Consider the following 26,570-nt stretch of genomic DNA (forward strand, 5'->3'; position numbering starts at 1 on the left):
GCCTGGTACAGTGGTTCTTGCTGTCATGGTAAGCCTGTGGGAGGCGCACTAGGCCATGAAGTCAGGATGCTATAAGCAAAGCTGCAGCACTGGAAATTAGCATGGATGGGAAACTTATCCAGGATCCTAATACAAATTCATGTTACATCTGAACACACAGTATTTGAAGTAGGGTTCTTAAATCTGTGAGTTTTCTAGAAGTGTAGCTATCGTAGAGGCATTGGATACCCTTCTCTCCTTCCCTCCTCAACAGGGTCAGTCTCTGTAGTTCACCATGCCCTGGAACCCAGACAGGCTTGAACTTGCACAATCCTCTGGCCTCAACCTTCCAAATGCTGGGATTTGGAATGAGCAACAGCTTGGATTTCTATGTTGGCGGAAACTACCAGTTTCTTCCTCTAGTGTATATGCATGAAGCCACCATTTTTTCAGTGCTTAAGTGACACTCTGGAAACCGTGTACTGCACAACCTAATAAAGACATGTTAATATATGCTAAAGTATTATAGATTGATTGTAAAGTACCAATGATTTTCACTTGTGGATAGTATGGCAGTATAAATTATTTCTTAAGATACAATTCACTGCCAGGTGGTAGTAGCACACACCTTTAGTGAGTTCAGGGCCAGCCTGGTCTACAGAGTTCCATGACAGCCAGGGCTACACAGAAAAACCATGTCTCAAAAAACAAACACAAAAGACAGGCTAAAATGGGGTGGTTCTCAGCAGTTAAGCATATGTACTGCTCTTCCAGAGGACCAGAGTTCAGCTCCCAGACCCACATCAGGGGCCTCACAACTACCTTTAACTCTAGCTCTAGTGCTCCAGCACCTTTAGCCTCTGCAGTCTTGCACGCACACACACCATAGTTAGAAGGAATAAAAATAAATCTTAAGATAGGGTAACCAGCACATGGATTAACAGGGAGAGTGACCAAGTGCTCTAGATGAAAGCATGCCTGCACAGTTACTACCTGTATTGACAAAGGTACGGGCAAAATGTAATCCACTCCCACTGTATAATGCCACATCCTGTTTTTTTAAATTGAGTATTCAGTCACAGTATATAGAAGCTTACCTATTGAGAATCACTGCCAAGTACTTGAACAAATTTACTTGGCATTCAATCATCTTCCTGGCTTTGTGGTGACAACTCCTTTGTGAGACAACACCTGCATGTTGTCCTCTGACCTCCACACACACGTAGTGATGCATGTACATACACAATAGACTTTCTTTTAAATTGAAAACACACACCTTTAATAGCAGGACTCAGGAGGCAGAGGCAGGCAGATCTCTGAGTTCAAGGCTAGCCTACTCTGCATATTAAGTTCCTGATGACCCAGGACTATATAAAGAAGTCTTGTCTCAAAACAAAACCCAGAAAATGTAATAAGGTTATGGCACTCATCAGTAATGAACTGAAACGTTTCTCTTGCTTCTTCTTTGCTTTCACCTCAAAGGAAGGGAATTCTGTGAATTTATATCATGCCCTCCAAACAATTACTGTACCAGCATTAAGAAATGCTGCTAAGGGCTAGAGCAATGGCTTAGATGTTAAGAACACTGGCTGCTCTTCCAGAGGACCTGAGTTTGATTCCCAGCACTCACATGGCAGCCAACAACCATCTGTAACTCCAGTTCCAGGGGATCTGATGCCCTCTTCTGGCCTTTCTGGACACTGCACACATGATGCACACATACACACAAGCAAAATACCCATACACATAAAAAATAAATGTACAAAAGAGAGATGCCACCATGGATTCAGATTATGGCTCTGTGCTAGAGTTGTTTTGTTTTGTTTTTTGGAGGGGTTCTTTGTGTAGCCCTGGCTGTCCTGGAACTTACTCTGTAGACCAGGTTGGCCTCAAACTCAGATCTGCTTGCCTCTGCCTCCTAAAACGCTGGAACAAAAGGTATGTGCCACCACACCCAGCAAGAGCTTTTTAGCTTTTAAGATTTGTGATGGTTGTGATGAACAGCTACCATGTGGGTACTAGAAATCAAACCCCTGACCTATGGAAGGCACAGCAAGTGGTTTGTAACTGTGGAGCCATCTCTCCACCCCAGCATTAGAGGTCTTATCTACCCCAACACCAAAGAGTGAGAGATACTACCATATTTTAAAAACTGGTAACTTCTGGGCTGGCAAGGTTGCTCAGTAGATAGAGGTGCTTGCCGCCAAACCCAATGAGCTGTTTTCAATCTCTGAGACCCACATGGTGGAAGGAGAGAACTGACTTACATTTGTCCTCTGACCTTCAGGTGCATGCAGTGGCCTGTGCAAGCCCACAAGCCTATGTGTAGTAACTTTTTTTAAATATAGCTTCAGCTGGAGAACTTCTGTATACCATAGTGTGATAAAAAGGCCTCAGAGATGGTAAGTTACCACCCAAAGCGGCTATCATACACTAGATATGACATTTGCTAAATTTAAGCACTACATTATTTTGTGCATGAATATTATCAAAGGTAGCTATAAGGTGTAGTTAAGCAAACTGTTGATCATTAATATACAAGAAAGTATTCCCATGATTTTTATGTGGAGCTAGATTCCACATACCTTGTTGCATGAGTATTTTTAAAAGCAAACAATTCAGGTATACTCAAAATAACAAAGATGTTTAACATTTACTACATAAAGTCAACACTAAAATTTGTTATATATTTAAATACTCTAATTTCTCACGAGAAAATTTTATAACTAATTGTTTCATACAAAAGTAGTTTATTAAATATGAGACCATGAACATATCTAACATGTTAATGAAAAAAATTGTACATCTGTTATGTATACTATAGTAAATATGTATACTAATTTTTCCTCTCAGGTAATAAAAAAAATCACTTCTATTTTATGTTCATTCAAATTTTCATTTAATTTCTATTTACATTCATTCAATCTGAAATCAAATTTCTTAATACAGTAAACTAAATACAAGATGAAAAGCAGAAAAGGTGTTGCCCTCAGAGCACTCCTAATAAGGCAGCTAAAGAACTTACTTAATAGATGCAAAGCCAACTTGGGGTAGAAGCAAACACAGTTTAAAGAGCAAACACTGTCAGAAACCCATCTTTAGATGCTTCTCCAGAGAACCCAGGGAAATAATACTTGTGCTGTAGTGTTGAGTCCCATGAGGAAAGTACTGTATTAACCAGCAACAGACCACAGGTCCTGTGTGACAAATGCCATGATTGTTTTGTCCAGCTAGCTAGTATCTGTTCCTACAATACATGCAGATGTTTGGATATTGAATCTTTTGAGATACTAGTCATTTTCAAAGCCTCAAAATCCATTCTTCATAAATTCAACATTTCTCATGAGAATAATCTTTGATCTAGCCCTTGTAAGCGAGGAAATATACAACTAACTGAACAGTTTTAAAAAGGTCCTATATTAATTATGATATCCAAGGCTCAAGATATTAATACTAAGATATGTTTTGTTTATAGTTGTTACCTATAGTACAGAATGTTGAATTTATGGAGTCTCGCATACGCATCCTCCTTTCCCCAAATCTCAAACTATCTTCTAGTTCAAAAACAGTATGGAAAAAAAAAATCCTTAAAGTTAAGATCATAAAAGGGGAAGAAATAACATAGTTTTCCTAAATGTCTGGTTCAAGTTCAGTAATTAATACACTGTTAATCACAGCTGGTTTATAAATCCCAGTTTAGTTATTCTGTAACATTACAAACCTTATAAAACAAATTTAGTAAACTTCAGTTCAGTGAGTACATTTTAATTAAAAAACAGCATGTAGAAAATAAAAAAATATCCTGTAATAGCTGATTTTAAAGAAAATAATCAAGTAATAAAAGAAAAAGCACTTCATCTTTTTTATACACTTACCTGGTATAAGCATGAATGCTCTCTTAGAAACTCAAACTAGTATTGGCATATACTTTAAATTATGCTTCAGTTTTTACAAATAAATACAGAGTAGGCCATATTGCATAGGCGTGTGCTTTCTGTCTGTGACATTCCCGTGACACCTGACATGTTTTCACAGTCATAGTAGGGATATCCATTTATGAAACAATTTCTCAATAAACTTGCCACAGCATGAGAAATCAATTTCACTTAATAAATGTTGTGATAGAAAAGCTATATATTTGTGTAGATGGAAGGTGTATAATTAATGCTTTCTAGGCAAACAAGTTGCAGTATTTGCCACTATTGCTGGCAGTACTAATATGAAATAGTTTAACTACGGGGTGGTCACAGTGCACATATTACTAGCAACTAGGGCTGAGGAGGAATTGTTTGGTGTAAAAGTTTTACTGGAATTTGGCCAGGCAGTCAATGCTATAGTTAGTAAACACATTGGAAACAGATATCAGAGTAGCACAAGCCATTTGCAATCTGAAATGATTCCTATATGCATCATCATAGGTTATTTTTTTGGGGGGGGGTCATTTTTTTAAAGATACCACAAGCTTTACAATTTCTGCCCTTAATCATCACCGCAGCTCTTTATCTACTGCTGCAATTACAAAGTTCTCAAAAGGCAGCAGTCAGAGATCCAGGAGTGAGAACTGAGACGATTAAAAAAAACTTCTGTCCAAAGATGGACTTTTATCAATTCTTTCATTTTTTACTGCCACAATCGAAAGGCCATATTTCCAACTGTCATTTTTTTTTTTTTAGGACTTTTATATATTTCATATATGTGGGTGTGTTGTCCGAATGCTATGCACACCAGAAGAGGGCATCTGATCCTATGAGACTGCCATTTGACAACTGTGAGCCACCATGTGGGTGCCAGGAATTGAACTCGGAACCTCTGGAAGCGGAGCCAGTATTCTTAACCATTGAGCCATCTCTCTAGCCCCTCAAGGTTCTATTTTTGCTCACTATTAAAATTTCCTCCCATCTCACTTCAATTGCAATTTAAAGAAGCAAGGTCTTAGTCTCTCCTGACTGACTCTGACGTGCATAAGGAATTTATGGCTTGGATCCTATGAAGAACACAGCAAGAGCATCTGCATAAAGAAATTCTAGGGCTGCAAATATACCAAATGAGCTGCACAGACTGGAGACATAAAGACCAACCAAGTGAAGTGACGAGACCTGCAGTGTGACCATCTACCTGGACCAGTATGCACTGAAGTATAGTTTATAAAGCTCTGCAGAGAAGAAACCCTCTCACCAGCTAGTCATGGAAATGCTCCTTAAGGCAGGAAATATTTAAGAAAGGTAAAATTACCTTTATTTTTTATTCTTTGTACCTGTAAATCACTTATGTAGATTTTGTTACAATTTCAAAAACAATGTCTGGTTAACATGTTTCCTAAATTAAGCCACTAAGTTTTCTTATTCACTATGGAAGACATTCATCAAAAGGCCATCAAATATTTTTACAATTAAAAATGTAGCCCCAGTATCAGAGGGAAAAAACACCATTTTTTTCTTTTTTAAACTCTGGAGGGAAAAATGTTAAGGAAGGTAAACAGCAAAAACAGTACAAAGTAAAACTGAGAACCTTACCAATGTGCTGAGAAGAGACAGACGAGGGTGGCCCCTCTTCCCTGCAGGTCTCTATCTCCCCTTGCTTACTGCCCTAGTCACATACTGTAGCCTGACTCTCTTCTGTCCTTCCTTGGCCATGGGCTTGACCCCAATACTGGGATAACAACAGGTGGCCATTTTTTCCCGGTGTAGTGCAGGCCCAGGACAAGGATGCAATGTAGGACATATAACTTCTGCCTGTCCCAAGGCTTGCAGTTAAGCCTAGCACACAGCAGTACTGCAAGTAGAAATGATTAAACAGACTTTTTTTTTCTTCTAGTATTACAGACAGGTATTGCAGATAGGTTACTAAAACAAAAAACGAAAAACACCCCAGGTCCACCCCAAGCCCTCACGAGAGCCACAGCTGTGGTTAACAATGATTCATTTGCATTTTATTTCATCAAGAGAAGAAACAGAAGCTGGCTTTCTTCACACCAACCAATAATTTTGCATTTTAAAGTTTGGGATGTTTTCCATAATGAGCTGAATCAAAAATCTATTTGAAAAATATATATTTATATAAAAAAAAGATTCAGGTTGTTTGCACGTAAAACATCAATCGATAAGTTTCTTTTGTCTTTGATTCTGTGTTGCTGGAAAAAGTTTGACAAAGCTTGCATGCTAATTTGTCCTTAGTTGCAAGTATTACAGGCAATCTCATACTTTGCCTATGAAAGGATAACCCTTCTTTGACATCTCCAGGCTTCAACGGTGATTCAGAAGCGACATCCTACCCTTAATACTGTCGGTTTGGAGCCATCAACTTGAAAACCCTTGCTAATGCTGAGATGTTGCTTGACAGGACCCAGTCAATCGATGTGTCTGTGGGTTCCACAATACTATTTTGCTTGAGTTTTTTGTTTGTTTTGTGGGTTTATTTTTTTGCACCATTGATTGATTTTTTAAAATCCATGTTTATTTTTTCCTCTATCCAAAGCAATCTAGGTTACTGTGCTGACTTTTTAAGTCTGCCATTTTGATTCTCATTTTATCTTGCAGGATGCTCACACATCCCTCCCCCGATTTTTGTTTTCTTTTTGCATCAATAAAAGCATTATTTCGTCATAGATTCATACGCAGGTGCTCTGGCCGTTTGGAGATCATAGGAAAAGCTTGTTTTTTGTATGGCCCAGAGTTCGGCTGTCGGATTGGAAGTGGTGCTGATGCCTCCCCGCTCGTTGTCACATCCATCTGCTCTATCCCACTTGTTTCCATCGGGTACTCCACAGGTGTCTGAGAATTTGCCGTGCTGGCTGAAGCACCTCGTCCCCAGAAATCCCCAGGAGAGAATTTGACTGGGCTTTAAGACAAAGAAGAGCTGTCACTCATTTGTCTCAAGGATCATCTTAACAAGAACTTATTGCCCTCATGTTTAAAGGTAGGGTGATGTGACTTTATTTTCATGTAGACTGTCACAAAGGCAAAGGTTGAGCATCTCTCCCCTAGACTAATAGCTAGTATGTCCTCTGCACTTGACCCCAGAGCCCCTAATGGCATACTGTTAAATCCTTTTACTTCCCCACTTAGAACAACTGCCCAGTGCACTGAAAATAAAGTACTTCCCCACACCTCTGCCATTTTCTTCACTTACCACACTCCAGGAACTCCAACTTCTTATTTCCAAGAAAAAGCATGTTTCCCCAGGGGCTTTTGTACTGGCTGCTCTTCTCCCTGCAATACTTCAGTAACTTCTTTTCTTTGCATAGCTAGCTTTCTCCTTATTCCTAGAATTACTTCACCAGGGAGGCCATGCTGACCACAGTTAGTGGAAGGCTCCTCAATTTTCTTTGCTTTCTACTACTACCTTTTTTTTTTTTTTTTTAAATGTGCACACATGTGCGCAGGTACACTTGGCATAACTTGGTAGGTACATACATTTGTGTATATTTCTGTCTTGGTTTATTATGACCCCTGCTTGAATCATCAGAAAGGAACAATTCTATATTATATATAACACATATTATATATTCACATGCAGCACATATGAAATGTTGATAAATGCATAAAAAGGACATTTATTATGGGTAAACTATATGATGTATATCCTTTAAGTATAAAATATAGATGTACTTACATTAGGCAAATATGACAGACTTTTTATTTATGTGACTTACATGCATTTCTTTTTTTGTTTTTTTCGAGACCAGGTTTCTCTGTGTTGTTTTGGTGCCTGTCCTGGAACTCGCTCTGTAGACCAGGCTGGCCTCGAACTCACAGAGATCTGTCTGGGTCTGTCTCCTGAGTGCTGGGATTAAAGGCGTGCACCACCACCACCCAGTGCATTTCTTAAGCTATATTCTTCTAGGCTTCAAAAAATGTTTTCCTTGCAAGCACAAGGCCCTCAATTTAATACTCAGAACCTATGTAAGAAAAAGTGGGTATTGTGGTGCATGGCTGTAATCCCAGCACTGGAGACAAACAGGTTTCCTGGTCCTCCCTGGCCAGTCAGCCTAATTAACATAGTAGACAAGTTTCAGACCAGTGAGAGAGGTGGAAACTGCCTGAGGAGCACCACCCAAGGCTGTCTTCTGTATGCACCTGCACCTGCATACACATGAACACGCATACAAGTACATAAACACGAGAAGAGAGTAGGGAGTGAAATACCTGACAGGCGTTCGTGGGCTACCAATAAATCTTCGAGGTGATCGGATTTTTGGTTCAAAGGAAAACTTTTCTTTCACACTTTCAAGTACAGATGGAGCCACATATGTAAAACCCTGAAAAACAGCAACAGTGTACTACGGGGTGACATTCTGTCATACACATCAAGAAAATGGCTTTTTAGTCTGACACGCCAACACAATGATGTATAACTAAAATCAACAATGTGTATATTCTTCCAAATCCATGATCTCACTTTTATACATTCTGAGTTTTGTAAGACAGGGTCTGTGTACCACTGGTTGACCTGGAACTCACTCTGCAGACCAGGCTGGCCTCAAATGCACAGAGATCCACCTGCCTCTCTCTGCTTCTTGAGTGCTGGGATTAAAGGTGTGCACCACCACAACCACATTTTTATACTTTTTAAAGCCTCATCTGCTAGCTAACAAAATTTTACCCAATCGTTAGCAGTAGGGGGGAAAAACCCAACAAGAAAAATGTAGCTTGCATATTAAAATGTTGACTATAAAGATAAACATAAATTGGTACACTGTCAGCCACACATTGTTTTTATATGTGTGTGTGTGTGTGTGTGTGTGTGTGTGTGTGTGTGTGTGTGTGTATACATACACACACATACCCATATTTATAAAATGTGCTAGGATTAATACTTCCAAAACAGTTCCTCATAACTAAGCCAAGGTAAAATTAGAGTTCTCTTACTTAGCATGTGTGACTTTTCCACTTTCTCATTAGTAATTGTATAGAATTTTAAAAATTCTGTATATGTATGTATGTCTGTGTGTAGGTATGTGCATGTGAGTACAGACGCCTGAGGACATGAGGTATCAGATCCTTTGAGACTTCATTACATGCAGTTGTGAGCCACCTAACATAGATGCTGGGAGCTAAACTCCGGTTCCTCTGAAAGAGTGTGACACACTATTAATCACTGAGCCATAGAAGATTTTTTTTTTTTTTTTGGTGACCAGTGCCAACATTATGACAGTCTTCTTGTACAGGGCACAGATTCTGCTGTATTAGTTTCAGATCAGGTTGAACCTTGCTGTTAAGTTCTGGTCTCTCATTTTGCTGCTGCATGTTCCTTTGTTCAGCCACTGGTCTACTGCCTACCTGCTCTCCTGCTCCTTCTTAGCTGAGTGAGCATTATGTATTACAGTAAACAAGGCTCAGCAGGCTCCGGGTGGAGCCCCAAGAGGAAGGTGTAGTTCTGCACTGTACACCTGCAATCTCAGAGGCCATCCCTCTGAGATTCTGGTGGGCTAAAGACAAAGTTGCATCTTATTCAATTTTTAAATTTCAATTTTTTTTTTCTTCTTTCAAGACAGGGTTTCTCTGTGTTGTTTTGGTGCCTGTCCTGGAACTCACTCTGTAGACCAGGCTGGCCTCGAACTCACAGAGATCCGCCTGCCTCTGCCTCCCGAGTGCTGGGATCAAAAGTGTGTACCACCACTAACCAATCAAATTTCCATTAATTTTTAATGAGATCTCATCATACATTAAATATCTGTTAAACTTGAGGTTGTTAGAACTGAAATAAATATACAGGTAAATGGGATCTTAATGGGTTTATTTAGTTATTTTTGGCTGTTAAGTATATGCTCTCAGGTGAGCTATGCCCATCACTACTTTTAGATTAATTTCTAAAGAGACTTTAGACTAGAGATAAAGCACACAGACACCTCTTCAATGAAAACTAATACATTTATTATCAAAATGAATCAATGTTTTACTATCAAATATTAATAATTAACATTACAAATCCCCTGCAGAGTCAGGGTGATAGTAACCATAATTTTTTTGTTCTTGTTTTTTGAAACAGGGTATCTCTGTGTAGTTATCTGACTTGGAACTCAGTCTGTAGACCAGGCTGGTCTTGAACTCAGAGACCCACCTGCCTCTGCCTCAGAAGTGCTGGGATTAAAGGCATGTGCTATCACCACCCGGCAATATCCGTAATTTATGGTAAGTGTTTTGGGAATGAAAGAGTTCTACTCTGATTAGTTTTTGTTTGTGATGCTAAGCCAAAAATCATTTCAAATCACTAGCACTCAACCAAACATGAATCACTCCATAGAATCAAATATTCTTTCTGTAATTTCTAAAATGGAATGTTAGATTATGAAAGTCATTTTGTAGGGACCAGTAAGTTACCAAGGAAATGGCTTAAAAGCAAAGTCACCCAGGTTTTCCACATGAACTTCTCTTTGATCATCCTCCGTACTTGAATTTCCTATGGATGCTTGGAAACTGCACTTACCAGAAAGACCTGGTTGGCACTTTCACTCAGAGTTGAGTCATCCGGGCTGTCAACAGGTGTCTGACGTGTAAACTTTGAATCAAATTGACTCACATCCTCTTCAGATTGCTTTATAAGAACAAAATTATTAGAAAATGGTGAACAGTCTATATTACTGCTATCAATCAAAGGTGCCACAAGCCCTATACTCTGCACAGAATAATCTTAGGAGCCACAGACAAGGAAACAAAATGTAGGTAGAAAGAGTGCCAACCATTTTTCATTTTTATTGTTTATAATATGCAGGTGTTTTGACTGTATGTATATCTGCACATCACATGTGGGCCCGGTACCCACAGAGGCCACAAGAGGGTGTCGGATCCCCTAGAACTGCAGTTAATGGTTGTGAGCCACCATGTGGAAGCTGAGAATCTTTCCAGCCCCACAACATCATTTTTTGTGTGTGTTTGGTGCCTGAGTTCAAACCTAGGGCTTTTTATACTTGCTAGGCAAATATTGTACCGGTAGCCAAAGCCTACATCTTCAAATTTTATATATGAATTAAATAGATTTTAATATAAAACTATCCTGATTAAAATTCTGACTATCATTTTCCCCCTCATAGCTCTTTAGTGTATCTAGTCCAGTCAATAAATTCCTAGAAATAATTTGTTCTGTGACCACTGGATGTCTACAGTGAGTCTGGATAACTACTGAAGAAGAGTTCAAACATATCACAGAGGGAAGATGATGCAGTTAGCAGCTGAGGATCCAGCTCAATGGTAAAGCACTTGCCTGGGCATATGCAATTCCCTGGTGTAAGCACCCCAGCACCAAACCCTCCCTAATCCAGAAAGTATCCTGAATTCTTCTTGTGGATTATTTCACCCCTTATAATTCTAAAGAAGTAGTTTATTCTGAGTGTATTTTCTTGTTGAAGAATAGTATCATCTAAGTTCTAACAACCAGATTCCTTTAATTTCTTTTCTTTCATGGTGTGTCTAGTCAGACTCATGGGACAAATATAGGAAATAAATATCAATTTAAAAATAAGATTTAGCTGGGCGGTGGTGGTGCACACCTTTGATCCCAGCACTCGGGAGACAGAGCCAAGCAGATCACTGTGAGTTCGAGGCCAGCCTGAGCTACAAAGCGAGTTGCAGGGAAGGCTCCAAAGCTACACAGAGAAACCCTGTCTCGAAAAAACAAAACAAAACAAAAAAAACCAAAAAAAAAAAAAAGGAAGAAGCCAGGTGGTAGTAGCACATATCTTTAATCCCAGCACTCAGGAGGCAGAGGTAGGCCTGGTTGATAGAGTGAGTTCCAGGACAGCCATGACTATACAGAGAAACCCTGTCTTAAAGAAACAACGCAAAAAAACAAAACAAAACAAAAAAATCAGAAAAATATTGCTAGAATAGATTGAAATATTAATATATTAAAACATCTGAGGAGCCAGGCAGCGGTGGCACACAACTTTAATCCTAGCATTTGGGAGGCAGAGCCAGGCAGATCTCTGTGAGTTTAAGGCCAGCCTGGGCTACAGAGTGAATTCCAGGAAAGGCGCAAAACTATACAGAGAAACCCTGTCTCAAAAACCATAAAACAAACAAACAAAAAAAAAAACCACCTTCAGTTCCTGGCACTAAAAAAGTTATAACTCACTGTTTAATTTGGAAGATACTAAGAAACTATTTCATTATTTTGAAGAATAGTAAAGAGTCAAACATTTAGCCCGCCTTCCTGGTATCAACTATACCTAGGGTAACCAAACAATTGGTAAGTTTGTTTTATGAAAAAATTCTGGCAATAAAGAATGAGTAAGAGAGCCGGGCGGTGGTGGCGCATGCCTTTAATCCCAGCACTCGGGAGGCAGAAGCAGGTGGATCTCTGTGAGTTCGAGGCAGACAGCTGTGAACCACCATATTAGTGCTGGGAGTGGAACCTTGGGTCCTCTGAAGGAGCAGCCAGTACTCATTTTAACTGATGAGCCACCTCTCCTGTTTCTGGTAACTCTGTATTGTAGAGAGCTGCATGTGTGCTGGAGGAACTAGGAGCAGGGCCCTCCTGCAACACAATCAAAATGTTTCTAGACTTTGGTCCCAGGTTAAGAACTATTAACTTACAGGCATTCATCAGTGACTACTAACAGTCTAAGAGAAATAAAACTATAAATTAGGCCTCCTTGTCAAAGCATATAACATCAAGAGTTCCATCTGTATCAAATAAGTTCCTTAATCACCCAGTTTTGGGAAACAGATGAACATAGGAAATGACACTATGGGTATAAAATTAGCAAAATTAAAATGTAAGGAATTTGGGGGTGGAAAAATGGGTCGGCCTTTAAGAGCACTGGCTACTCTTCCAAAACACCTGGGTTAGATTCCCATCATCCACATGGTGGCTCACAACCATCCCTAACTCCAATTCTAGGGGATCCAATACCCTCTTCTGACCTTCACAAGCATCAGGGATACACCCATCTACTGCATATCACATGTATGCACCAAAATACTTATACATACAAAATAAAAATTAAAACAAACACTTTTTTTAATCTGAAGAATTCTACAGGACAGATGGCTCAGTTTCTTCAATAAATCTCCAGAAGAGAAGGATATCTGTCTATAATAAGAGAACACCTAACAATGTACAAACTATGAATTCTTACTGAAAAACTCAGGGAAAAAGGAAAATCAAAACAAACAAATGGGGGCCGGGCAGCAGTGGTGGCGCACACCTTTAATCCCAGCACTCGGGAGGCAGAGCCAGGCGGATCTCTGTGAGTTCGAGGCCAGCCTGGGCTACCAAGTGAGTTCCAGGAAAAGGCGCAAAGCTACAAAGAGAAACCCTGTCTCGAAAAACCAAAAAAAAAACAAAAAAACAAAAACAAAAAACAAACAAACAAACAACAAACAAATGGTTAAACAGTCAACCTTGAGGTATGATGATGGCTTATTGTTTATAGGTTGTTGTTTTTTTTTAAATACAAAATGACCTCGTCATTTCTGAAGTTGGGCAGTAGGTATCTGAGCTAATTATCCTCCTTATAATTGTATGTACAGACATTTTAAGGTTTATTTTATTTATGAGTATTTTCTGTGCATGAATGGCTGTGTACTATGTACATGTCTTTGTGCCCTTGGAGGTTGGAAGTGGAGTTAAGGATGATTGTGAGTTATCATATGGGTGCAAGGGCTAAAACTTGGGTCCTCTGCAAGAACAAGTCCTCTTAAGCAATGAGGCCATTTCTCCAGCCTTGTGTATGCTGACTTTTTTTGTTTGTTTGTTTTTTTTTTTTTTTTTTTGGTTTTTTTTTTTTTTTTTTTGGTTTTTCGAGACAGGGTTTCTCTGTGTAGCTTTTGCGCCTTTCCTGGAACTCACTTGGTAGCCCAGGCTGGCCTCGAACTCACAGAGATCCGCCTGGCTCTGCCTCCCGAGTGCTGGGATTAAAGGCGTGCGCCACCACCGCCCGGCTATGCTGACATTTTTTTTTTTGTTTTGTTTTTCAAGACAGGGTTTCTCTGTGTAGCTTTGCGCCTTTCCTGGAACTCACTTGGTAGCCCAGGCTGGCCTCGAACTCACAGAGATCCTCCTGGCTCTGCTTCCCGAGTGCTGGGATTAAAGGCGTGCGCCACCACCGCCCGGCTATGCTGACATTTTAAAGCAGGTCATCTTATGCTCTGTGACCAAATAATAATCAGCCTCATTATCCTCTTCCTCCACCTACATCCCAGGAAATGGAGAAAGTATATTTTCTCAGGTTCTGAAGCAGAAGATAGAAGCTAAGTAAACACTAAGTTATTTAGCCACAGCTAAAGCATTTTTACATACTGAACAATGTTCCCTTGCCCTTACATTCATGTTGACATTCAAACACCTGGTTCCTCAGAAACTTATCTTATTTGGAAAGGGTTAGTGCAGATGTCATTAATAAAGACACTATCATACAGAATACCACTATACCTGGTTTCTCTGAGATTTTTCTTATTTTAAAAAATCACCAGTACTGAGGTGTCAGTGTAGACTGGGAGGTCTTAGGTTCAACCCATAGTACTGGAAAACAAGGGTCCTTGACCTCCCTATTACATGCTTCCATATATACATACCAACAGAGGCTTAAAGGGAGGCTCCACCTTCCGAGCTAGAAGTTCTTCCCAGTTAATGTGTCTGAAAAATGGATGAGCCTAGAAAAAGTCAAGGGGGATGACTGAAATGATAGACCACTTTTTTGAAGTTACAAATCACAATATAAGCTAAACATATACGGATACACACATATAACCATCACAAATTAGCAAAATTAGCATTATGTTTCTCCCAAACACCAAACATCTCAATTCCTACTTGGACTTCTCCAGCATCCCCAGGACCAGCTCCAAGACGAGAAGCAGCGTTTCTTTTCAGCAGCTATAGGGAAGAAAAGAAGCACTGATGAAAATCCTAAATTACTCAAATTGATTTTTTTTTCCCTTATAGAATGTGCTCCCTATTTGTGCTCAAGAAGACACAATTTATTAATACCAAATAATGTTTGAGAACAAAAGAACATCTTTTAAACATGTACTTTGCTTTAAAAAACTTGCAAGTCTTTTCTGTTTAGTATTTATGTATGACTCTAATCAAAATATACATTAAAGTATTAGATAAGGGAGGGCCTTATGAGGCCCCACCTTTCATGAAGGATCTATTGGCAGTTGGTAGCTGCTGGGGGAAGGACAATCATTGGTCTTTGCGGTATGACTACTAGTATATTGCCCATGCTCAAGTAGATGACTCCACACTCATAGTTATACAGGCAACACTAACTGGACTGCATAGGTTATTAAAAAAAAAAGAAGAAAAGCATGAAATTGGGAGGGTAAGTGTTGGGGGCATTAGAGGAAGTTGAAAAAGAAGGATGAAGGTGAAACTATACACACATAAAATTATCAAAGAATAAATAAAAAAGTATTACTTATGAGCCGGGTATACACTTTTAATCCCAGGATTCAGGAGACAGAAACAGGCAGATCTCTATTCTATGAGTTTGAATCCAGCCTGGTCTACATAGGGAGTCTCAAAAAACAAAACAAAAAAAACCCAAACAACAGGCATTTGTGTGTGCGTGTGCGTGCGTGTGTGTGTGTGTGTGTGTGTGTGTGTGTGTGTGTGTGTGTGTACCAAATTCTCTCATTTTAAGCCTTGCTGAGGGGTTGCCATTTAGGAGGCCTACCTTTTTAAGCAGATCTCGAGCTTCTTGTGTGAGGTAGGGAGGCAAATTAAGTTTACATTTGAGGATTTTGTCAATTGTTTTCTTTCTATTCTCTCCAGTGAATGGAGGCTAAGGGTAGAAAAGAGCAGATAAATTAGCATATAGAAACAAATCTTAAGTAACAATATTATCTAGTTCCTGAATTGGACAGTTACACACTGAGATAAGAAAACTGGTGTGGTGGTGCACGCCTTTAATCCCAGCACTCTGGAGGCAGAATGCTGATGTGCATGAGTTTGAGGCCAGCCTGATTTACAGAAAGCTTCAGGACAGACAGGGCTGTTACACAGAGAAACCATGTCTCAGGGAAAAAAAAAAAAAGAAAGAAAAGAAAAAATGTTCAGAAACAGTTAACTTGTGGCTTTAAGCAATGATCCATAAGTAGCAATGCCCAGGAAGTCTGTGTAGTCAGTGAGGCGTCTCATTTTATGTTCCCAGTTGTCCCTCTGTATTTCATTAAATTGCCATGACATAAGCCAGTCAATTTTTAAAAATTTTTTTAATTATGTGTACACGTGGTGTATGTGGGTTTTGGCATGTGTGTGGGTGCCCGTGAACGCCAGAGGCATCAGATCCCCTGGAACTAGACATGGGAGGCTGTGAGGCACCTGATGTGATGCTGGGAACTGAACTAAGGAAGACTTCACCCTTCAACCACTGAGCCATCTCTCCAGCCCTACACAGGTCATTCAAATAAAAATAGTTTTTAAAAGTATGGAATCCCAGGACTGGAGAGATGGCTCAGCAGTTAAGAGCACCGGCTGCTCTTCCAGAGGACCCGGGTTCAATTTCCAAACCCATATAGTGGTTCACAGATGTCTGTAACCCCAGTTCCAAGGGATCTGGCACCCTCACATAGACAAACATGCAGGCAAAACACCAATGTACATAACATAAAAGTAAGTCTTTAGGGAAAAAGTATGAATTCCACAAAATCATAAGCTGCCATTAATGCTAAACCACTGATAAGAGCCTGGCGGTAGCAGTGGCACACACTTTTAATCCCAGCACTCGGGAGGCAGAGGCAGGAGGATCTTTGTGAATTCGAGGCCAGCCTGGTCTACAGAGGGAGTTCCAGAACAGCTAGGGCTACACAGAGAAACCCTGTCTCGAAAAACAAAACAAAACAAAAAACTGCTAACAAATCTTGAGGCTTTGAAAATAACTCAACTAGGAGCATGTTGTGAAAGCAGAGCAAAGCTCTCTCACTAGAATGTCTTAGTAACGCTTCAGCAGACTACAAACATGCAGCTTTTAATGTGCACCTACTGCTCCAGTCAGCATGTCATACATTAATGCTCCCAAACTCCACCAATCCACAGCACGATTGTGGCCACTTCTCATCAAGATTTCAGGGGCCCTTAAATGAGAAAAATAACATGCCTTAAAATTTACCCACTTTTATATCATCTGAATAAAATTATTAAACTAAGAAAACTAAGATACTATTTTAAACCAGGTAAAAGTTAGATATTACCCCCAAACCAGTTACATTTCTTTTAACATGCAGCTCTCACATGTATTCTATTGTTCCACAAAATGTGTGTGTGACTGTTCCATCATGGATAGATTCTTTGCATAGTCCAAAGTCTGTTAGTTTCACATGACCTACAATGAAAGATCATAGCATGATTATTCTGAGACTCTCAAGTACATATAGTATTTGAACATAGCAAACAGATAACTCCTCCTTCCATTTATCTTTTCCTTTCTAAAACTTTTCTTGAAGATGTCCACAACTAGGTGCCTTATCTACTATGAGGTAGTAACTACTTAAAGATTGGGCAGTGCCAGTGATATACTCAATGCAGAAAGGAGAAAATACAGAAAATAATGAAGCTGTCTGTCTAAAGCTCTGGCTTTCCCTATATGCAGAATTCTTTCCATCCCGAGAGAGCTTCTTTGAAAGTCTGGCTTAAGTAATATATACCCCTAATAAACATTCTGTATTTAAACAAAAATCACAGCATACTTCAACTGTACTGTTTCTTCACAGTGTACTTAAGAGTCCTTATAAACTCTTCAGTCTCAGAAAGTCATTCTATTACTTACTATGCCAAATGCTATCAGTTAGCAGAACAAATTCAATTATTTACTGCCAGTGAAGGAAAAGAACTAAAATTTGCATCAGATAATCATTTCTGTTCCAGAAGGTGGAATTCCACCTTACACAAAGATCATTTCAGATAAGTTCCTCTCAGCTGTCATTTAATTAACAAGTGGCTCAACAACACCAATGGCCCTATTTTTCAAGGTTCCCTTCAGACAGAAGGCAATGGCTCATTTATTCAACTGTAAACATCTACATTCTGGTACAAAAGAAAAAACAGGGCTACATTTATCTTTTATTTTCTCATGTTTAAGATTTTATGCGTATGAGTAATTTTGCCCACATATATGCAAGTGCAGTATGTCTGCCTGGTCCTAAGTAAGCCGTAAGAGGGCTCAGGAACCTTGAAACTAGTTTCCAATTGTTGGGAACCAGTATGTGGTGCTGGGAACCCAAGTCTTTCTTCTGCACATAGCCATAGCCTTTATTCTCACACAATCAAATGGTAGATCCAAGTTTATGGATTAAAAAAGTTATTTTAGAGGCTGGAGGCTCAGCGGTTAAGAGCACTGGCTGCTCTTCCAGAGGTCCTGAGTTCAATTCCCAGCAACCACACGGTGGCTCACAACCATCTGTAATAAGATCTGGTGCCCTCTTCTGCCTGTAGGCAGAACAATGCATACTTAATAAATAAATCAATCTTTTTAAAACAGTTACTTTACTATTCCACCATTCCTTTATTCTATCCTTTGCCTTAGAACTGAGAATCAGAAGGGTCGGGGCCATAGCTTGGTGGTAGCATGCACAAAGGGTTCAGTTTCCAGAACAGAAAAATAATTTTAAAGGAATACTTCAAAATCAACAACAAAGAATTCAGAATCAGAATCCAGGGTTGGGATGGGAAGATAGGAATAAGACATGGTTCCCACAATGTACTTTGTCAATTCTACCATTTTTCCATTAAAAACAAACAAGTTTTGTTTTTTTCTTTTCTTTTCTTTTTTTTTTTTTGGTTTTTCGAGACAGGGTTTCTCTGTGTAGTTTTTTTTTTTTTTTTTTTTTTTTTTTTTTTTTTTTTTTTTTTTGGTTTTTCGAGACAGGGTTTCTCTGTGTAGTTTTGCGCCTTTCCTGGATCTTGCTCTGTAGACCAGGCTGGCCTCGAACTCACCGAGATCCGCCTGCCTCTGCCTCCAGAGTGCTGGGATTAAAGGCGTGCGCCGCCGCCGCCGCCGCCGCCGCCGCCGCCGCCGCCGCCGCCACCACCACCCGGCCTTGTTTTTTCTCTAATTTCATATGTATGAGTATTTTGCCTAATGTATATATGAACACTACATGTGAGCCTGGTGCCAGCAAAAACCAGTTCCAGATTTCCTGGACAGATATTATAAGCCACCATGGGAACTAAACCCAGGTCCTTTGCAAGAACAGCAAATGCTCTTAACCACTGTGCCAGCTCTCGTCAGCCCCTTACAAACAAATTTTTAAAAACCACTATTTGGAACATTTATTTACTTATTTATTTATTTTTATTTATTCTTTTTTTTTTTCCAGAGCTGAGGACCAAACCCAGGGCCTTGCACTTGGTAGGCAAGCGCTCTACCACTGAGCTAAATCCCCAACCTATTTTTATTTTTTTTTAAGGTTTATTTATTTGTTATGTATACAGCAAGAGGGCACCAGATCTCATTACAGATGGTTGTGAGCGACCATGTGGTTGCTGGGAATTGAACTCAGGACCTCTGGAAGAGCAGCCAGTGCTCTCAACTCTGAGCCATCTCTCCAGCCCTAGCTGACTCATATAAATTGGTATATTTCTTATATATTTCTGTCTAAGAGTTTGCACTGGTTAACTATCTCATGAATCACCCTATGCAGACCTGAGGATCAGCAACCGTTGACAGCCTTGAAGATGCCTTGGTCTCTTACTTTGCTGCTTGTGTAAACTGCAGTCTTCCCAGTTCAGACTACAGCAGCAGCAATGGAGCTGCAGGCGCATGCAGGTGCAGCCAACACTCCCTTTGCTATACCCACAGCTGTATAGAATTAGTCTCTCTGTATAACCTATGCCTATTAAAGTATTTTGTTATTGGGGCTGTATCAAATAATATGGTTCAATTTCAGTCTTTTTCTTCCTCAAACATTAGTTAAAATTTTGTTTTTAGCTGCATGTTGCTGTTCTACACATGTAATCCCAACACTTGGGGACGTTGAAGCAGTAAGACCCTAACTAAGTTCGGTGCCAGCCAGCTATACAGCAAAACTATGTCTAAACAAACAACTTTTGCTTCTACTACTTATGCATTTTTGTCATTAAAAATCAATGGCATAAAAAAAAAAATCAATGGCATACATCAAAATTAACATCTGAATTAGCTTTGGGGGTCACAACATTTTATATAAGAATTTATATAGGAATTTTTTTCTAAGTTGTAAAGAATGGCTAATCTTTTTAACTCTGTTTAAGCTCAATTATAAATACTGAAAGTACCAGCAAGTATTACGATACGGTATATTCTGAAGGGGAAATATGCAGCAAGAGAGAGAGACATGGGAGCCTTGAAAACGGCCGTGATCTGTGTGGAAGGATTGTAAGCGGACTAGTTACTACAGAATTGTTCATGATATAGCTCCACCTTGGTGATTAAGCATGATGTTCTCCGGCTTCAGGTCTCTGTAGATGATCCCCTTTTGATGTAAATGCCCCAAAGCCATGGAGATTTCAGCCAAGTAAAAGCTGGAAACAGAAGTGATTTAATAAAAATTTAAAAAGCAATCTACCCAAAGCAGTTTATGTACGGAATAAAATTCCTTGAAAGAAACAGACATGCACCAAAGACCAAATTAGTGGGGGTGGAAGAATGTACTGGGAAAAGAGAGGGCACAGGATGATGCCACAATGCAGGGGGACATTTGTCACTTGTTTTAGTCAAACTATACCATGTTTTATTTTTCCATTATAAATATACTGCTAAAACTGCAAAGATGTCCAGTGTATTTTAACTATTATTGATTAGGTTCTGCTCTCTCTGTGTAGGAATTAGGCCAACAGTCCTTCAGATAAACAAATTCCTCCCACCCTCCCCCAACTTTAAGATTCCACAGGAAGTACGGACTTTGTTATTCTCAGAGATCAGGACTTGATCCTTATAGCCTGACCTGTGGAAGCCCACTCATCCCTTACATAATATAGTTGTGTATTTATAGACAGCAATGCCCACAGTAGCTGCCCACCCTCTTGCCAGCCAGCCCACAACTATAAACTGTGTGACACTCAAATTTATCTACCTCAAAAGAATAAAGGGCTGAATCAACCCTGTCTGGATTCGAAAAGCACAAAGCACTGCAATACTGGCTGTGTAACAATGTTGCAATCCTGCAGATTACTCCAGGATGGAGAGGGTGTGTCCTAGAGGACTGAGGCAGTTTCAAGCCAGCAGGACCACAGCCTCCAACAGGGCTCAGAGAGCCTCCTCCAAAAAAGGGCACTTCATCCCTAAGGCTCTTAAATGCAGCTTCTGTGTTAGAAAAGGCCTGAAATTAAACAATGGAATGCAGTTTGGTAATTAAGATAGAAAAAACATTTAAGTGTTTTCTATTCAATTAATGTGTAGGTCAAACTGATTTACTGTTACCCTTCAATATGGTCACTTCACAAAAGGATGTGTATATTTTTAATTTGAAGCAGATGCCATCTTACGAATAGGAGGGCAGATCCCATCCTGGCTATATAATCAATCCACAGATGTGTGTTCAGGGTTATCACCTCCCTAAGACTGCACCTTGGGAACTGGAAAGTCTAAAAAAAAGAGGAGATGATTTCTGATACTTTCCATTGCTGCACATAACAAAATTTCACTGGAAAACCACACTCACCCACAACCAAGACAGGCAGCTTACCAATTCAAGGAAATTCTGCAGTGAAGATCGTTCCACCCAAGGCCTGGGGGCAAAGGAATCATGTGACCTCCAATAGCTGCCCAGTCCCAAAGTTCCCCTTGACATTCTGAGTGACTGACTGGCTCCAGATGAACTGACTGAACAGTGTGGTTCCCACAGTGGGAGTGTAGTTTGGGTTTTAATTACATGAAGCATTACCTGAATCCATACAACCACAGAACTTCACTTACCAAGCCGTGTCTTCCATGAATATCCCCTCTCTTTCTAACTGCATAAATAGTTCTCCTCCTAGAAAGGAAAAGTATTAGGAATAAATCTCTTTACTTCCAATCCTTTTCTAATGAGTTTGCACTTTCTTCTATCTATAAGATTGATTCCTTAAATTTTTTTTTTTTAAATCCTAAAATTGGCTTGAAATTAATAGCTTTTACAACTGCAAACTTCAAAATATATACAGATTTCAGGCCTAAAGTTTTAAAAAGTCTTGATTAAAGTCTCTCTAGCACCTTTTCAATATGTAAAAAAAAAAATGTCAGTACACAATTAAGTCACTCAAGTTTTTGTGAATGTGAATATTCCCTATTTTCAGAACCTTCATATAAACTGAATGAACCTGATGGTGGCATAATTTAAGTATCAAAGTAAATAATAATAAAGGGTTATACTGTCCTGAGTTATCTTAAAATCCAGGAACCCATAATGATGTAAATAAATGAACAGATAAAGTTCTCAATGGAGAAAGGAAAGCTCTGTATAAGTGAAAGTGGCATGATGGAGTAAGAAAAACCACTTGGCAAACACCACAGTTAACTGTTACAGTCAAGAATCAATGGATGCCAAAACTGGACCTGAAGCCTGATGAGATGAGATACTGAAGTAATCCCAAATTATCTTGTCAAGAGACACTTATTAACCCAAAGGGAAACCTGGCAACACCACCTACATATGTGAGCACAATGCACATGGACAGCAGAGGACAAAGATCTAACTACCATGCACCTCCTATTCGGAACTGCTGAGAAGGGACACAATGTCCTGTTAAAAGTGCATCACCTGAGTCTACTCCCAAAGAAATACCAGATAAACCCAAATCAATGGCATTCTACAGAAACTGGGCTATACTCTTTATGTCAACATAATGACAGGCAAAGACAGACTAAGGAACTGTTCCAAATAAAAGAAAACCAAAAGACATTATTATATTAATGTTAATTTCCTAATTACTTTATAATTCTAGTTACATAAGAAAATGTTCTTGAGTTATGAAGTAAATGCTAGCGTTTTAGTTGTAAAAATCTTTGAATAGCACAAAAAATGTTGACTGTATATGCATGCATCTGTACGTACACACATGCCTATCTATAAAGCAGAAGATAGGCAAATGCAATGAGAGGACAGAATGTGGAGATGTGAGGGCTGCAGAAACTCCACAGAACCCTTGGACTAGTCACACAATCTTCTATATAAAGTTCAAATTAGAAAATAAAGTCACAAGTAAGTAGCATTAAGAAAAAAGGTAGCCAGGTGGTGGTGGCGCACACCTTTGATCTCAGGACACAGGAGGCAGAGGCAGGCAGATCTCTGAGTTCAAGGCCAGCCTGGTCTACAAAGTGAGTTCCAGGACAGGGTCCAAAAAGTTACACAGAGAAACCCTGTCTCGAAAAACAAACAAAACAAAACAAAACAAAACAAAACAAAAAAAAAAAAAAAGAAAGAAAAAAGGTGTGAAATTCTGCAGCTTTCAGGTCCATGTTAAGAGCTGTGACAAAACCTGTTTCTTAGAAATCACAGGTATGCCAGGCCTGGTGGCACATGCCTTTAAGTCGGCACCCAGGCCCATCTCTGAGTCTGAAGCCAGCCTGGTCTACGTAGTGAGTTCCAGGACAGCCAGAGCTGTATAAAGAGATCCTGTCTAAAAAAGAAGAGAAATGGCCAGGTGTGTCTGCTGTGGATGCGTGCATCTCTGTGATCTAGAGATGCTGTGGGTAGGAGGCTGAAGCAGCACTGCAGGCGCTCAAGGGCAGCATGAGCTACATAGTGAGCTCCCGTCAGCTTGGTTTGCACAGTGAGATCTTGTCTCAAAAAAAAAAAAAAGACTTGGGGGTTGGTAAGTTCCCAGTAGGGAGCAGGCCCTTGAAAATGTGGCTCAAAAACATACAGTATCTCATAATACTCTCAGTAAGCATCTCCATTTCTATTTAGAAAGGAATATTTAATGGAAAATGTGAATTACAGTAGCTACCCCAGCTTATGAATATGTTAAATAATTGATTACAAAGAGATTTAAATCAAATTTTCCTGACAGGAAAACACCTTCCACGATTCTTTCCTATTTGTCTGTAATAGAACCCTTTGTTCACATGTGAGTTTCCTTCTTCAATGTCGCCATCAATTTAAGACTTGTTCACAATGAAAAAAAGCATTTTTCACTGGAAAGTAATGTTTGAACCCAGTTTCTGGAGCAAAGGTAAATAATTACACGAACTATGTACTAACCACTGAGATACTCAAGGATGAGGTAGAGTTTTCCACCGGTCTGAAAGGCATAAATTAAATCCACAATGAAGGGATGCTTTACTTCCTCCAGAATATTCCGCTCTGCTTTTGTATGAGCTGTATCTTTAGCATTTCTTACTATCATTGCCTAAAGGAAAAGAGATGATCTATAAGAACAAAACAGCCAACATTTTTATTCTATGGTCATTGGAAAAACTCTATTTTATGCTTTTCTGGCCAATACAGAATAGTTCCTACTAGAAACTGAGATGGAGGTAATGGAAGCTACTCACTGCTTATAAATATCTAAACTTGTTAGGGTTTTGTATTAAACATGTAAATGAAAACCTAGATGCATTTTTTTAGGAATCTGTAAACAGATCAAGTTTATGCATATATTCACTTGCAATTCAGGGCTTAGTGTGCTCCTATCTTTAGGCCAAGAGAACAGGACTAACATATGGAATCAGGATTCCTTGGAGCCAGAGCATCAGGAGAAAAGATATCAATGGAGGCAAGCACAGAACAGCATGGGTAAGCAGGGGAGCTGCACTCAACTAGGCAAGAAGTCTTCCTGGAGATGATGACAGCAAAACTGTAAAGTTAAGGTGAAACGTGGTGGTTACAAAGCATTCCAGTGGAAGAGAGGCATGGCAGAACAGGATGTGTCCAGGGAACCCAAGGTCAGTATCTAACAAGAGCTGAGAGTTTCAGCTGGAGGAGGAGACCAGGGGTCAGGAAATGGAAGGCTGTGCATCTAGGCCAAGGTGTTGAAATTTTAGAGGCAAAGAAGAAATGCTGAGAGGAGTGTAATGAATAACCTTAGCTTTTAGTGCAATTGTGGTGTTTAGGGAAGAAATGACACAAAGCAGGTGGCCGGAACAAGAAACTAAGCAAAGTGGCTTATAACTAAGACGATGAAGATAAATACAAATAAGAAAGGTTGAAGGTCTGTCATTGGTGCTTGTAGTCTTCGTTTTAAGAAATAATGAAAGATGGGTTTGAAAGCACATTCCTATCATTTCAGCACTTGAGAGACAGAGGCAGGAAGATCAGGAGTTCAGGGCCAGTTATGATTATTAATAAGTTTGAGACCAGCCTAAACTATGTAAGATCTTGTCTTCAATAATAATAATGATAATAAGGATAACAAATAATAATAATAAAAGAATTTTGGGAAAATTATGTAGTTTTAGACATACTAAGCTTAAGTTCTAGGAAATTATTCCAATGGTAAACCCCTAGTAATATTGGACGCAAACACACAACATTATTAGTTGTAACCATATCTACAAAAGTGAAAACACTAGAAACAAACTGAATGTCCATATGTAGGATATTGGCTGGAAGCCTACATAATCTACATACACATAACCATAAAAGGAATAAGAAACATTTCTATGAAGTGAGGTGAAAGGGACACACCAAGTACTGTATCATTTATAGTACATATAGTATATGCTATATTTTGTGAAAGAATGAGGAAAGAGTAAAAACAAGCTGGGTATGATGGAAAAAGCCTAGAATCCCAGTACTCAAAGGCTGAAGCAGGAGGACCATAAATCAGCCTATGCTGAGCCAGCAGAACAAGGCAGTAAGACCCTGACTCAGAAAATACAAGCAAACATATATATGTTATTTGTATTTATAAAATTAAACACAACTAAGAAAGTCTCAAGGCTAACAGTAAAAAAAAATGGTAAGAGCCGGGTGGTGGTGGCACACCCCTTTAATCCCAGCACTCGGGAGGCAGAGCCAGGCGGATCTCTGTGAGTTCGAGGCCAGCCTGGGCTACCAAGTGAGTTCCAGGAAAAGGAGCAAAGCTACACAGAGAAACCCTGTCTCGAAAAACCAAAAAAAAAAAAAAAAAAAAAAAAAAAAAAAAAAAAAAAAAAAGAGTGGTAAGAGAATAAGCCTTTTGAGTAATTTTCTGAGTAAATCTCAATGGTTTGGCTATCCGCCATCTTGTTTAAATTTGTTATTGCAATTATAGGAATCCTGTTTTTTGTTTTTGTTTTGTTTCAAGACAGGGTTTCTCTGTGTCACAGTCCTGGCTGTCCTAGAACTCGATTTGTAGAACTGGCTGGCCTTGAACTCACAGAGATCCGCCTGCCTCTGCCTCCCCAGTGGTGTAGCACCACTGCCACCACCCAGCTGCACTTATAAAAATTTTGATTTCTGAATGCTAATAATTTTACACATTCTAAGAATAAAATGAAATCAAGAACAGAACTGTAAAAGAAAACTAAGCACAAAAGAAATAAACAAATTTGGTCATGTGTGGTGATGCACATCTTTAATCCCAGCAGAGGCAGGGGGATCTTTGAATTCAAGGCCAGCCTGGTCTTCATATTAAGCTACAGGACAGCCAGGACTACATAGAGAGCTGCTGTCTCAAATAACAAAACAAAACCCACAAATTGAAGAGAATGCTATGTTGATAATTTTACCACAGAAGCGACTTGAAACTGTGCATTTTGGGGCTGGGGA

General features: G+C 39.4%; 1 protein-coding gene across 3 annotated transcripts in view; it reads right to left on the bottom strand.

Moving 5' to 3' along the window:
• Window positions 1-5,191: 5,191 nt before the first annotated feature.
• Window positions 5,192-26,570, bottom strand: part of Rps6kb1 (ribosomal protein S6 kinase B1) — a 43,975-nt gene continuing 22,596 nt past the window's right edge. For 2 of the 3 annotated variants that reach the window (XM_059271421.1, XM_059271422.1), the window contains exons 5-15: window positions 24,081-24,228; window positions 21,815-21,872; window positions 20,321-20,421; window positions 17,155-17,245; window positions 16,907-16,997; window positions 15,599-15,706; window positions 14,731-14,793; window positions 14,493-14,570; window positions 10,405-10,512; window positions 8,124-8,236; window positions 5,192-6,816 (exon numbers count right to left, since the gene is read on the bottom strand). In XM_059271421.1, the coding sequence (XP_059127404.1) occupies window positions 6,579-6,816; window positions 8,124-8,236; window positions 10,405-10,512; window positions 14,493-14,570; window positions 14,731-14,793; window positions 15,599-15,706; window positions 16,907-16,997; window positions 17,155-17,245; window positions 20,321-20,421; window positions 21,815-21,872; window positions 24,081-24,228 (1,197 nt within the window). In that variant the 3' untranslated portion in view covers window positions 5,192-6,578. Of the gene's footprint in view, window positions 6,817-8,123; window positions 8,237-10,404; window positions 10,513-14,492; window positions 14,571-14,730; window positions 14,794-15,598; window positions 15,707-16,906; window positions 16,998-17,154; window positions 17,246-20,320; window positions 20,422-20,975; window positions 21,219-21,814; window positions 21,873-24,080; window positions 24,229-26,570 lie in introns of those variants that run through there. The other variant, XM_059271423.1, reaches the window with a different exon arrangement.

Source organism: Peromyscus eremicus, chromosome 8a, assembly GCF_949786415.1.
Source record: "Peromyscus eremicus chromosome 8a, PerEre_H2_v1, whole genome shotgun sequence".
Taxonomy (NCBI): domain Eukaryota; kingdom Metazoa; phylum Chordata; class Mammalia; order Rodentia; family Cricetidae; genus Peromyscus; species Peromyscus eremicus.